This window comes from Procambarus clarkii, chromosome 9, assembly GCF_040958095.1.
Source record: "Procambarus clarkii isolate CNS0578487 chromosome 9, FALCON_Pclarkii_2.0, whole genome shotgun sequence".
NCBI lineage: Eukaryota > Metazoa > Arthropoda > Malacostraca > Decapoda > Cambaridae > Procambarus > Procambarus clarkii.
Genome location: NC_091158.1, coordinates 9,125,859 through 9,139,233, shown reverse-complemented (window position 1 = coordinate 9,139,233; position 13,375 = coordinate 9,125,859). Strand labels below are relative to the sequence as shown.

The 13,375-nt window shown below is 47.9% G+C and overlaps 3 protein-coding genes across 3 annotated transcripts; all 3 read right to left on the bottom strand.

Moving 5' to 3' along the window:
• LOC138362786 (uncharacterized) lies at window positions 1–663 on the bottom strand. The gene has a single exon (XM_069321343.1). It carries the CDS (start codon window positions 661–663, stop codon window positions 1–3), a length of 663 nt encoding a protein of 220 aa, XP_069177444.1.
• Window positions 664–10,740: 10,077 nt separating this feature from the next.
• On the bottom strand, window positions 10,741–11,184 carry LOC138362785 (putative uncharacterized protein ENSP00000383309). The gene has a single exon (XM_069321342.1). The coding sequence runs from the start codon at window positions 11,182–11,184 to the stop codon at window positions 10,741–10,743; it is 444 nt and encodes a 147-aa protein (XP_069177443.1).
• A 70-nt stretch (window positions 11,185–11,254) lies between these two features.
• LOC138362783 (uncharacterized protein DKFZp434B061-like) lies at window positions 11,255–12,133 on the bottom strand. Its single transcript, XM_069321341.1, has one exon. The coding sequence runs from the start codon at window positions 12,131–12,133 to the stop codon at window positions 11,255–11,257; it is 879 nt and encodes a 292-aa protein (XP_069177442.1).
• Window positions 12,134–13,375: the final 1,242 nt, after the last annotated feature.

Here is a 13,375-nt window from a genome sequence, read left to right as displayed (position 1 = left end):
CTACTGTCCTCCAGGGACGTGCGATGTGAGGTTTAATTCTCGTAGCCTTTCTTCATGACTCATACCCCTCAACTCTGGGACTAGTCTGGTGGCATACCTCTGAATCTTCTCTAACTTTGTCTTGTGTTTAACTTGGTATGGACTCCAGGCAGGAGCTACATATTCCAGGATTTGTCTGAAATATGTGGTATCCGAGGTTCTGAATGATTCCTTACACAAGTTTCTAAAAACGGTTATATTATTGGACAACCTGGCATATGCCGCTGATGATATCCTCTTGATGTGGGCTTTGGGGGATATGTCGATCTGGCATGATATCAACCCCCAGGTCTTTTTCTCTCTCCCTGATTCTTGAAGGATTTTACCTCCCAAATGGTACCTGGTATCTGACCTCCATACACTGATCTTCATTACTTTACATTTGCTTTGGTTAAACTCTAATAGCCAATTGTTGGACCCTTCTTTTATTTTGTCCAGGTCATCTTGTAGCCTCATGCTGTCCTCTGTCTTAATCCATCTCATAATTTTGGCATCATCGGCAAACTTTGAGAGGAATGACTCTATTCCCTCTGGAAGATTATTCACATCTACCAGAAACAGGATAGGTCCAAGTACAGAATCTTTTGGGACTCCGCTGGGGTCCTCTGAATGACATGACGCCATTCTGAGTTCTCATCTTCACAGTAACTCTCTACTTCTTATTGCTTAAGTTCTCCCTTATCCACAGGAATTATTATTTTTAAGCTAGCAGTTACTTTTGCCTGTTTTTCCAACTTGTGCACCAACCTCTTATTCATCTTATGTGTCAAAGCCTTTCCGACAATCCAAGAAAATGCAGTCTACCCACCCTACTCTTTCTTGCTTAATCTTTGTCACCTGATTGTAGAATTCTAATAAACCTGTAAGCCATCCCTGAACCCAAGTTGGTTGTGGTGTACTCACCTAGTTGTGTTTGCGGGGGTTGATCTCTGGCTCTTTGGTCCCGCCTCTCAACCGTCAATCAACAGGTGTACAGATTCCTGAGCCTATCGGGCTCTGTCATATCTACACTTGAAACTGTGTATGGAGTCAGCCTCCACCACATCACTTCCTAATGCATTCCATTTGTCAACCACTCTGACACTAAAAAAGTTCTTTCTAATATCTCTGTGGCTCATTTGGGCACTCAGTTTCCACCTGTGTCCCCTAGTACGTGTGCCCCTTGTGTTAAATAGACTGTCTTTATCTACCCTATCAATCCCCTTCAGAATCTTGAATGTGGTGATCATGTCCCCCCTAACTCTTCTGTCTTCCAGCGAAGTGAGGTTTAATTCCCGTAGTCTCTCCTCGTAGCTCATACCTCTCAGCTCGGGTACTAGTCTGGTGGCAAACCTTTGAACCTTTTCCAGTTTAGTCTTATCCTTGACTAGATATGGACTCCATGCTGGGGCTGCATACTCCAGGATTGGCCTGACATATGTGGTATACAAAGTTCTGAATGATTCTTTACACAAGTTTCTGAATGCCGTTCGTATGTTGGCCAGCCTGGCATATGCCGCTGATGTTATCCGCTTGATATGTGCTGCAGGAGACAGGTCTGGCGTGATATCAACCCCCAAGTCTTTTTCCTTCTCTGTGTGTGTATGTGTGTGTGTGCACTCACCTATTTGTGCCTGCAGGATCACGCTCTAGCTCTTGGACCCCGCTTTTCTAGCCGTTGGTTGCCTAATGCAATATCTCCTGATCTATTTCCCTATCATACGCGCTATTAAAGTAATGAATGAAGTTAGACTCCATTCTGAGTCTTAAGCTTCCATCCGTGCCCCCTTGTTCTATTGATATTCATTGTAAACATTTCCTCTGTTTCCACCTTGTCAATTTCTCTAAGTATTTTATACATGTGTAACATGTCCCACACCCCTGTCCCTCCTCCTTTCTAAAGTCGTCAGGTTTAGTTCCTTCAGTCTGTCTTCGCGCCTCGTCCCTCGCAGTCTCGTAAACTTCTGCACCTGTTCGAGCTTCCTTATGTGTTTTTTATAGATAGGGCTTCACGATGGGCGGCATACTCTAAGACTGGCCTCACATAGGCGCTATATAGTGATCTAAAAGCCTCTTTATGCAGGTTTCTGAAGGATCTTATGACTTTAGCCAGATTTAGAGTATGCGGCTGACTTTATTCGATTTATATGAGCCTCTGAAGTTAGCTTTGGTGTCATGTCCACTCCCAGGTCTTTTTCTCTAGACATTATAGGGAGGTAGTTTCCCTTCATCGTGTATTGGCATTTCGGTCTCCTGTTCCCATTTCCATCACCGTGCACTTTTTAATGTTGAACTCTAGCAACCATTTCTCGGACCAGCTCTGCAAACTGTTCAAGTCATGTACTCACCTAGTTGTGCTTGCGGGGGTTGAGCTTCAGCTCTTTGGTCCCGCCTCTCAACCCTCTTTGCGTGTTGTGCGTTTTCTCGCGCGTGCGTGTTGGTGTGCGAGTGCGTGCCTGAGTGCTCGTGTGCGTTCCTGTGTGCGCGTGCGTGCGTGTGTCTGTGCCTGTACGTGCGCGCGTGTGTAGGTGCGTGCGTTCGCGCGTGTGCTTGTGTACGTTCGCTTGCGTACCCAGTCTACCAGTGTTTCCCACATAATTTTAGTAGGGCAATAGTCATAGTTAATAACAAAACCTGGTTATGAAGCCTAAACAGCAGGTTTCAGTGGCCGTAAATAAAGCAGAGAAACGTAGGATAATATAGGGGTTTTATTTTGTTAATGTGTAGTGTGGTATAGTATCACAGGTGCAGCATGGGAAGCAGCATAGCTCACGGCCCTCGTCTGCTTCTCCAAAATGTGCTCTTAGCGCTAGTGGTCGCGACCACCTCACTGCTAAACCGGACTGTGACTACCACGCCCGACCACCTCACTGCTAAACCGGACTGTGACTACCACGCCTTCGTAACTACCCCGAGTAGTGATGAAGACGACTTCACTACTTCTCCGGATAGTGACCACGACGACCTCTGTACTGTCGATGACAGTAACCACAAGGCACTGCCTCCTGCCTCCCCACTTTGATCATATATCACTTGTTTTGTCCATCTCTCAGCATAGGGAGCCGGTCGGCCGAGCGGACAGCACACTGGACATGTGATCCTGTGGTCCCGGGTTGATCCCGGGCGCCGGCGAGAAACAATGGGCATAGTTTCTTTCACCCTATGCTCCTGTTACCTAGCAGTAAAATAGGTACCTGGGTGTTAGTCAACTGTCACGGGCTGCTTCCTGGGGGTGGAGGCTTGGTCGAGGACCGGGCCGCGGGGACACTAAAAACCCCCGAAATCATCTCAAGATAACTTCAAGACACAGAGTATGGTCAGTGCAAGACATTTGCCAGCTATTATGTATATTTTTGTATGTGCTGTAGAAACTTACAACACCATCATTTTAGTTGTTAGCAGAAAGCACAAAGTTACAGATAACCCAAGATGAGACAAGATTTTTTAATTCTAGAAGAGACACGTCAGATAATGTATTATCTTTATTAATAAGATAATTTTTGTTTATCCGTGGTTGGAGGCCAGACGCTTAGGGCTAGCCTCATCCAACTTTCACACACAAAGCATGTGGAATATGGGAGTGTCATAGGCTAGTCGGGGTCGGCCCAAGTGAAATGATTTAAGAAATATTGGCGTTCATAGAAGATCCCCTCTTGCAATTTTCATGGAGCCAAGTCTGAAATATTTAGTGTTTCCAATATTCTTGTTAATAAATTTTTTGAGAGGGGGAGGGGAGAGGAGATGGAGGAATAAAAAGGGGAGGATGAGAGGGGAAAGGGAGTGGAGGGAAGAAGGGAGGGAACCAAAAATAGGGGGGATGGGATGAAGAGGGAAGAGACACGGATACTACCGAGTACCCCCTTTTAATCTACATAAAATATAATGTCTGTCCAAGGTTGGAGGCCAGACACTTGGGGCTAGCTTCACCCAACTTTTCAAGATGATGTATGGGTGGTATGGGAATGTCAAAGGATACAATTTTATAGTAGTTTTTTTTTTTTACCTGTTAATAATATTAAATTTTCTGAGAGGAAGAAATATTGGGAGAGAGGTGAGGAGGCAGGAAGAAAGTGGAGAGGGGCAGTAGAGGTGGAGATGGGGGGAAAGAGGAAAGGAGAAGGGTGATAGGGAGAGAGGGCTTATGTAGGAGGAGAGAGGTGGGGAGGGGAGATGGGGGGATAGGATAGGGGAAGAGGAGAGATAGACCCGGGCATAGCCTTGTACCCGATCTAATAATCTATATTGATAAACAATTTATTAAGCAGAATGAAGAGATGCTTTTATAACTTTCCTTCCCTTAGGCCTCATATTCCTGCCCCAACCCTGTCCTCGCATCCGTTCCAGCCAGTAGGATCTAAAACCTGTACCGACATGAATACTGCGACGTCAGAGTGACGCCACACACCTCGTGTCTACCATACATATAACGCAACATTTTTTCTCTTGTTTTCGTTGGTTTAGGTTAAAGAGTAGCGATGACGTAGATAGTTATACATACTCATGTGTTAGCTCCTACTCCTTCCAAAAACTGTATGCTGTATAGCAAATATAATATTGTATAAAGAAATCTCATTAATGTGATGAATTAATGAGAAAATCCGTAGGAGCCGTGAGGTGAACCCAGCGCACAGGTTCGAATCTTCCTCGGGGCTCCTACTGATTTTCTCAAATTAAATATTATTACCATTATTTTAAGGTAATTATTTACCATTTTGTATTATTATTTGTTGTATTGACGTCACGTGTCGCTTAATTAAGAGAAGCAACTTAAACGTTGCCGACTGAAGTTGGGCGAATTGAACTTTGAAGTACACGTGTTGAAGCCTAAGAGGCCTTATTCTCCCCTATGGTTATGTTCTCGGTATGGACCCGCCTTCAGCGTGTTACGTTTTCGCATTATAGGCCTACTCTCCAAGGGTTATATGTTCCCGCTTTATAGGCCTTCGTTCCAAGGATTATGTTCTCGCAGAATAGGCCAACTCTGAGGTTTATGGTAAAAGCACTCTCCTACTGTCAAAATTGTATAATGGGCTGTGTGTTAACAGTGTGAAGATTTAGTTTCTTATGTGTACTGTGTTGCCTTATAAAGCTACAGGTGTATATTTAGGTCTTAAACCTCCATATTTACTCAGGACTTTGGAAATGTTCGGTACTTCGTTACAGACATTCCGCTTTTTTCTATAACGAATTCTTCGATTCCTCTTCAGTTCTATATCGCATCCTTGCCACAGATTATGTATTACCTCATCAAAACACCATCACACCACAAAATGATTTCGTGGCCACATTCGGTGTCAACGACACAGCAAGTGTTGCCACACCGTGTAATGTGCGGACGGTAAGGCGATTGTCATCTTTCAAACCACCAGGAGGGTTCCCCTCCCCCCCTCCCTCACCCTCGAACCAGATCCAGTCACACGCAGCCTGATGTTCCAGTCTGATCCTAATGACACTCGGAGCACCTGTTAGCATGTGGCCACTGCGTATAATGAGGGTGCGGACAATAAATTAGTGCATGTATACAGTGTGGCCGCGCTAATGCCCCACCAATGATACACCCATGCTGCTAAATGCAGGGCCAGAGGTTATTTATCTAGTTTCTTTGTCCCTGGCAGCGCCACGGGCAGCTGCTATTTCCGACCTGTTATCTGTGCGCCAGACTGGAATCAGACGCGAAACAAAAAGGAGACATATTGTGCAGGTATAGAGGTGATTGGGGCAGGGAATGTGCGGGTGTGGGAGACGTTAACCCGTCGCCTTCGTCTGTTTCTCCGTGTTTACGTGACACACACACACACACACACACACACACACACACACACACACACACACACACACACACACACACACACACACACACACACACTTATATATATATATATATATATATATATATATATATATATATATATATATATATATATATATATATATATATATATATATATATATATATATATATATATTTATATATATATACCCCAGAGATCGTGCACACCTCACAGCTGTGTAGGCTTCTCATGCAGGGGACTTCCTTTTAGCAGTCTCTATGTCTGCGACAGGCACACGTCTTGATCCGCAGGAGCTCCGTATTGCAGTCGCTCTCCGCCTTGCTGCCCCTATCCACACTGTACATAGGAGTGTTTGCTGCGAGGCAGATGCTGACGAATATGGATTGCATGGCCTGCACTGTGGAAAAATCTGGTGGTTGGCACACTAGACACTGCAACTGCACTAAGTTCCAACAAGTCAATGACATCATTAAAAGAAGCCTTGCCTCTGCTGAGTGTCCAACGGAGAGAGAGCCCCGCAACCTATTGAACCGTGACTCTGTTAGCTTTGCCGGCCGACCAGACGGAATCACACTGCGCCCTTGGAAGGGTGGCAGACAGTTGGCGTGGGACTATACTTGCGTATCCACCCTGGCAACCACATACATCAGCCACATACATCAACCACATACATCAGCCTCCCTGCCAGCCAAGCAGGAGCTGCAGCGACACAGAGAGAAAGATGCAAGTCAGCCAAGTACAGGGAATTAGATCATCGGTACAACTTCGTTCCAATAGGGTCTGAGACCCTAGGCCCATGGGGAGAGAGTGCAAGAAGGTTTCTTTCGGCGGCAACAATAAAAAAAAATCAAATCAAAAAGGTTTCTTAAGGATCTTGGTTCCAAGCTCATTGACACTACAAGAGACCCCAGAACGGGAGGTTTTCTCTTCCAGCGCCTGAGTGTCGCGATCCAGAGGGGGAATGCCCGCTGCGTCCTCGGTTCCTGCCCTGCGTCGGAGGAGTTCGAGGAAATCTACAGCCTCTAGGAAGCGAACTTTTTCTTGTGTCCTCTCAATGTTCATTTTTTGTATAAAATCATATATGTAACTGTATAACCTTGCATAATAAAGTGTACACCATAAAAAAGGGGTTGGCAGGAGAAGCGAACACTCACGTATTCAGAGTTGAATGGCAAGTTTTTCTCTGAATGCTCTGTGTTCCCTTTTTTGAGGCTGTGGGTCCCTATAATTGCACCAGAGGTGGTATCCCCAATATGTATGTATATATATATATATATATATATATATATATATATATATATATGTGTGTGTGTGTGTGTGTGTGTGTGTGTGTGTGTGTGTGTGTGTGTGTGTGTGTGTGTGTGTGTGTGTGTGTGTTTCGTTGAATATTACTGCTTATTCCGTGTTAATTATTTTCTAGTTTAGGGCTTTTATCCCTCTGACTGGTGCTCTTGCATCTTGGTTTGGTTTAACTGGAAAAAGATTTTTCCAGATGCCATATTTCTTCGAGAATGGTTACTAAGTGTACAACCTCATTATTGTTTAGTGGGACCTTGACATGCATGGGGTTCTGCCTCCTAGTACGTATACTTGTAGCCAATATTATAATGTAAACTAAAAGCGAACCATAATGACAACACTAGTAACGTTCTGTACCGTTATAGAAGACGCCACTGTACCGTTATGGCCTTCTCCGGATTTGGAGTCCCTGTGCCATCTTTCACCAACTTCGAGGTCATCTCCGGAGCTCACAGTTCCTGCGACGGCGCTGGAACCAATCGTATTGGTGTTTGCCTTTCCATTGGAGACTTTTAGCGCCATGGAAAAGAGGGGACTTGCTGCTTGGGTAACAGCTTTTCCGTATCAACCTACCGTGGCTTTGCGCCCTGGAGAGGCCTCTCCAGAACGACAACCAGAGCGCAACTCCAAAGTCTTCTGAGACTGATGGATGCCTACTACTACTAGTAACGAATGCAGTATATATGATGGTACGCTAATTACATTGTACATATGTAATGGTGATAGTCGAAAGATCGGGAGGGGATGTTGTTGTTGTTTAAAAATTCAGCTACAAAAAATTCCAAGCAGCACGGGCTAGGGTGAGCCCGTAGTGAACTTAACCTGGCACAGCAGCGGGGCTGTAACTTGAAATCGGAAGCATTATGTGGTTTAATATACTAGCAGGTCCTTTCTCCACTGCTATTACCCCAGCCTCCTACCTTCTATACTGCTATTATCCCAGCCTCCTACCTTCCATACTGCTATTACCTCACCACTGGCACCGTTGTTTCAAACACCTCTATTCCCACCTGCACCCCCTCCCCACCTGCACCCCTCCCCACCAGCACTCTCCCCTCCCCACTTAACACTGGACTATACACCGGACTGAAGACACAGAACCCGATCACAGGACCGCGCCTCTAGTTACCCCTCAAAATGCGGGATGGTTGGGACTATATCCCTCCCCCCCCCTCGCCTACGATATCCCCCGCTCGTGCCTACGATATCCCTCGCCCCGTGTGCACGTAGCGACCTCCTCCTATGCAATTCACGCGCATAAAGAAGTAAAGATCAAGTCGAGCATCAGCGGACATGAGACGCAGTAAAGTCGAGGGTGCGCCGAACATTTGATGAGATAGATAAAACCGTGCCCAGGTGACTGACGCCGTGCCCAGGCGACTGACGCCGTGCCCAGGCCATTCACGCCGTGCCCAGACCGTTCTCTTAATTTGTAACTTCGTAAAATATGCAACGGTTTTGCCCAACAAGACAAGTACGAACCCACACAACCCACACGAGGCTGATGCGCAGAAAACGTCAGTATTACTGTGTTGTGCGTCTCACTAAAGCGTCATATTGTTTATGAATTGATCGATCCCATCAAAAATACGACGTATTAGGTGAGAGGACGCGTTGCCTGGCCACGGCGGGGTCTTGGGACCGCTGGCCACGGCGGGGTCTCGGGACCGCTGGCCACGGCGGGGTCTCGGGACCGCTGGTCACGGCGGGGCCTTGGGACCGCTGGTCACGGCGGGGCCTTGGGACCGCTGGCCGGCGCTATCGGTCTCATCATTAGCATAAATCTCTCCACTCTGATTATTTTTTATAACTTTTTTTTCCACTTTCGCTCTCCTTGAGTTAATTTTTCTTCTAGTGATTTTCAGTAGATTTTCGAATGAATAATTGTAGAGGAGAACGAAGCCCACTCATCTGCGCGCCTCTGAAAACCCTTGTCAATAGTCACACATTCCTCGGCCAATCCCTAATTACACCTCATTGTCAACGATCATATGTGCTCCAGATTATACCGGTGGGAATTATATTGGCTGAATTTAAGCTGCCGATTATAGGTGTCTGGAATTAATCAAAGCTCAGCCTTATTTTCTTGGTCTCTAAGGCAGTTTTTTTCTTTTATAATTTAGTGAGAATGCCTGGTATTAGCGAGGCATTATGAGTCAACTCAGGCGGGCCGGACCGTAGCCCGTTGTGAACCACTCTTATTGTCTCTCTCTCTTCATGAATAATTGTATTTTGCCTTGATTGTTGGTGGTGATTGTGAGTGACATTCACCTCACGTGACACCGTCTCTTCTGACACTGCTACACCACCTCGCATGACACCTTCGCAAATGACGCCTCTGTACTACTTCGCACGACACATCTGTATGACCACCTCGCATGACACATCTGTATGACCACCTCGTATGACATCTATACATGACCACCACACATGACACCTCTGCACCACCACACATGACACCTCTGCACCACCACACATGACACCTCTGCACCACCACACATGACACGGCTGATTAACACGAGCCTACATGCAGTTAGCATACTAACATTAATCACAGCTCCAGCAACCCACCTCAATGTAAGCATGGGTCATGTGCAGTCCTTCATGAAGGCCTCTGTAATTTTCGAGAGGACCTCTGTAACCTTGTTGAGAGCCTATGCAAATTTCCAGGGAGCCTTTGTAACCTTCCAGAAAGCCTCTGTACCCATCCAAGGAGCCCCTGTAACCTTCCATAGAGCCTCTGTAAACGTCCAAGAAACTTGTGTAACCTTCCACAGAGCCGCTGTAACCTTCCAAGGAACCTGTGTAACCTTCCACAGAGCCGCTGTAACCTTCACGGGTGCCTCTTATGACGTAGGAGACGTTCCAACAACACTAACACTGAAAAGATGAGAACTGTCTCTCATCTTTGTACTGTGTTGGTGCCTCTCATTACATCTTCATTTTGATCTATGACGCTTAATGACCATTCTTGTGCAGTTTCCGGTGTTGGAGTATGCTATTGACGCGATAACTACCCTCTTAGATGAGAAAAAGCTGTTGAATTCCAAATAAGGAAAGGTTGTTACCGTCGGGTTGTGAGTAGTTATGGACAAAACGGTGAAAGAAAAAGATAGGTAACGAACTCGTAGTAATGGTCATCGTTAGGGCAACGAACTTGTAGTAATCGTCAACGTTTGGGTAACGAACTCATAATAAACAATAATTTTCTGTGCTGTGACGATCTAAAAGTCATCCCGCGTTGTGGGAAAGCTTGATAAAAGATTTATGTGTGCCTCGCATCTTTCATGTTTATTATTTGAGTGTATCTGCTGTTACAAACTTGGCTCATAGTTTGTTACTTCAAATTCCCGTCACTGTGTGTGTGTGTGTGTGTGTGTGTGTGTGTGTGTGTGTGTGTGTGTGTGTGTGTGTGTGTGTGTGTGTGTGTGTGTGTGTGTGTGTGTGTGTGTGTGTGTGTGTGTGTGCGTGTGCGTGTGTGTGTGTTTTGGCGAGTGTTTTTAGCATTATCTTAAAATAAATATTTGTTTATAAATGCTGTTATATACATATCTTTGAAACTCTGCAAGCGTAACATTACCCTCTGGGTACAGTAGTTTGGTTGATTTAGCGCTATTATTTTTTGAGGATGTCATCGGGTGTGAACTAAAGTTTGGTGTTTGGTAAGATGACAACTTGAGTGTGTGTTCTGTGTCTCGTTCATTGCTTGAGAGATAAGTGGGTGGCTGTGCACTGCCGTGAAGAAATGAGGGACAGAGTGCGTCGCTGCAGAGGACGTCGTTGGAGCTCTCGTCGCAGAGGACGTCGTTGGAGCTCTCGCCTCAGAGAACGTCGTTGGAGCTCTCGTCGTATAGGACGTCGTTGGACCTCTCGCCTCAGAGGACGTCGTTGGAGCTCTCGCCTCAGAGGACGTCGTTGGAGCTCTCGCCTCAGAAGACGTCATTGGAGCTCTCGCCTCAGAAGACGTCGTTGGAGCTCTCGCCTCAGAAGACGTCGTTGGAGCTCTCACCGCAGAGGACGTCGTTGGAGCTCTCGCCTCAGAGGACGTCGTTGGAGCTCTCGCTTCAACACGCATTCTTGCACAGGATGTGACAGCTCGTCCATCAAGGACAATTGTTCGCAACACAGCACTTAACAGTTGGCATTTAGGTGGGTTGTCCGTTCCGGATTGTAATCTTGATGAAGTATGTGGCCGTGGATGCTAGGTACAAGGAGTGTTCACTTGGTGTAAGGTACAAGGAGTGTTCACTTGGTGTAAGGTACAAGGAGTGTTCACTTGCTGTAAGGTACAAGGAGTGTTCACTTGCTGTAAGGTACAAGGAGTGTTCACTTGCTGTAAGGTACAAGGAGTGTTCACTTGCTGTAAGGTACAAGGAGTGTTCACTTGCTGTAAGGTACAAGGAGTGTTCACTTGCTGTAAGGTACAAGGAGTGTTCACTTGGTGTAAGGTACAAGGAGTGTTCACTTGCTGTAAGGTACAAGGAGTGTTCACTTGGTGTAAGGTACAAGGAGTGTTCACTTGCTGTAAGGTACAAGGAGTGTTCACTTGGTGTAAGGTACAAGGAGTGTTCACTTGGTGTAAGGTACAAGGAGTGTTCACCTGGTGTAAGGTACAAGGAGTGTTCACTTGGTGTAAGGTACAAGGAGTGTTCACTTGCTGTAAGGTACAAGGAGTGTTCACTTGCTGTAAGATACAAGGAGTGTTCACTTGCTGTAAGGTACAAGGAGTGTTCACTTGGTGTAAGGTACAAGGAGTGTTCACTTGCTGTAAGGTACAAGGAGTGTTCACTTGCTGTAAGATACAAGGAGTGTTCACTTGCTGTAAGATACAAGGAGTGTTCACTTGCTGTAAGGTACAAGGAGTGTTCACTTGGTGTAAGGTACAAGGAGTGTTCACTTGCTGTAAGGTACAAGGAGTGTTCACTTGCTGTAAGGTACAAGGGGTGCTCACTTGGTGTAAGGCACAAAGAGAGCTCACAGGGCGCAAGAAACGATAAGGTTTTAATGAGAGGGGAGTTGATCATCGTGCAAAGAACAGCTGGTGGATGTGATAAGAACCCGAGATACCTGAGGAACGGACTAGGATTGGGGACCTCAGTCAGTCAGGAGGTCCGCAGGTAACATTTTCTCAGGAGGATGTGAATAACAGCCAAGAATACAGGTTGGAACATCAGTTTGAAATCAATTAAGCCACTTTTGATAAGAATGCAAGAAATTGCGAAGCTGGTAAATTATTTAACGAGTTGTCGGGCGTTGAGGTGGCGTCCTCCTGGGGTGGTGTCCTCCTGGGGTGGCGTCCTCCTGGGGTGGCGTCCTCCTGGGGTGGCGTCCTCCTGGGGTGGCGTCCTCCTGGGGTGGCGTCCTCCTGGGGTGGCGTCCTCCTGGGGTGGCGTCCTCCTGGGGTGGTGTCCTCCTGGGGTGGCGTCCTCCTGGGGTGGCGTCCTGGGGTGGCGTCCTCCTGGGGTGGCGTCCTCCTGGGGTGGTGTCCTCCTGGGGTGGCGTCCTCCTGGGGTGGTGTCCTGGGGTGGCGTCCTCCTGGGGTGGCGTCCTCCTGGGGTGGTGTCCTCCTGGGGTGGCGTCCTCCTGGGGTGGCGTCCTGGGGTGGCGTCCTCCTGGGGTGGTGTTCTGGGGTGGCGTCCTCCTGGGGTGGCGTCCTCTTGGGGTGGCGTCGTCCTGGGGTGGCGTCCTCCTGGGGTGGTGTCCTCCTGGGGTGGCGTCCTCCTGGGGTGGCGTCCTCCTGGGGTGGCGTCCTCCTGGGGTGGTGTCCTCATGGGGTGGCGTCCTCCTGGTGTGGCGTCCTCCTGGGGTGGCGTCCTCCTGGGGTGGCGTCCTCCGAGGGTGGCGTCCTCCTGGGGTTGCGTCCTCCTGGGGTGGCGTCCTCCGAGGGTGACGTCCTCCTGGGGTGGCGTCCTCCTGGGGTGGCGTCCTGTGATGGCGTCCTCCTGGGGTGGCGTCCTCCTGGGGTGACGTCCTGGAGTGGCGTCCTCCTGGGGTGGCGTCCTCCTGGGGGTGGCGTCCTGGGGTGGCGTCCTCCTGGGGTGGCGTCCTCCTGGGGTGGCGTCCTCCTGGGGTGGCGTCCTCCTGGGGTGGCGTCCTCCTGGGGTGGCGTCCTCCTGGGGTGGTGTCCTCCTGGGGTGGCGTCCTCCTGGGGTGGTGTCCTCCTGGGGTGGCGTCCTCCTGGGGTGGCGTCCTCCTGGGGTGGTGTCCTCCTGGGGTGGCGTCCTCCTGGGGTGGCGTTCTCCTGGGGTGGCGTCCTCCGAGGGTGG

Coding starts and splice junctions, on each gene's coding strand:
- LOC138362786 (XM_069321343.1), bottom strand. CDS start 663: ATGGCGTCATGTCATTCAGAGGACCCCAGCGGAGTCCCAAAAGATTCT.
- LOC138362785 (XM_069321342.1), bottom strand. CDS start 11,184: ATGCGTGTTGAAGCGAGAGCTCCAACGACGTCCTCTGAGGCGAGAGCT.
- LOC138362783 (XM_069321341.1), bottom strand. CDS start 12,133: ATGATCAACTCCCCTCTCATTAAAACCTTATCGTTTCTTGCGCCCTGT.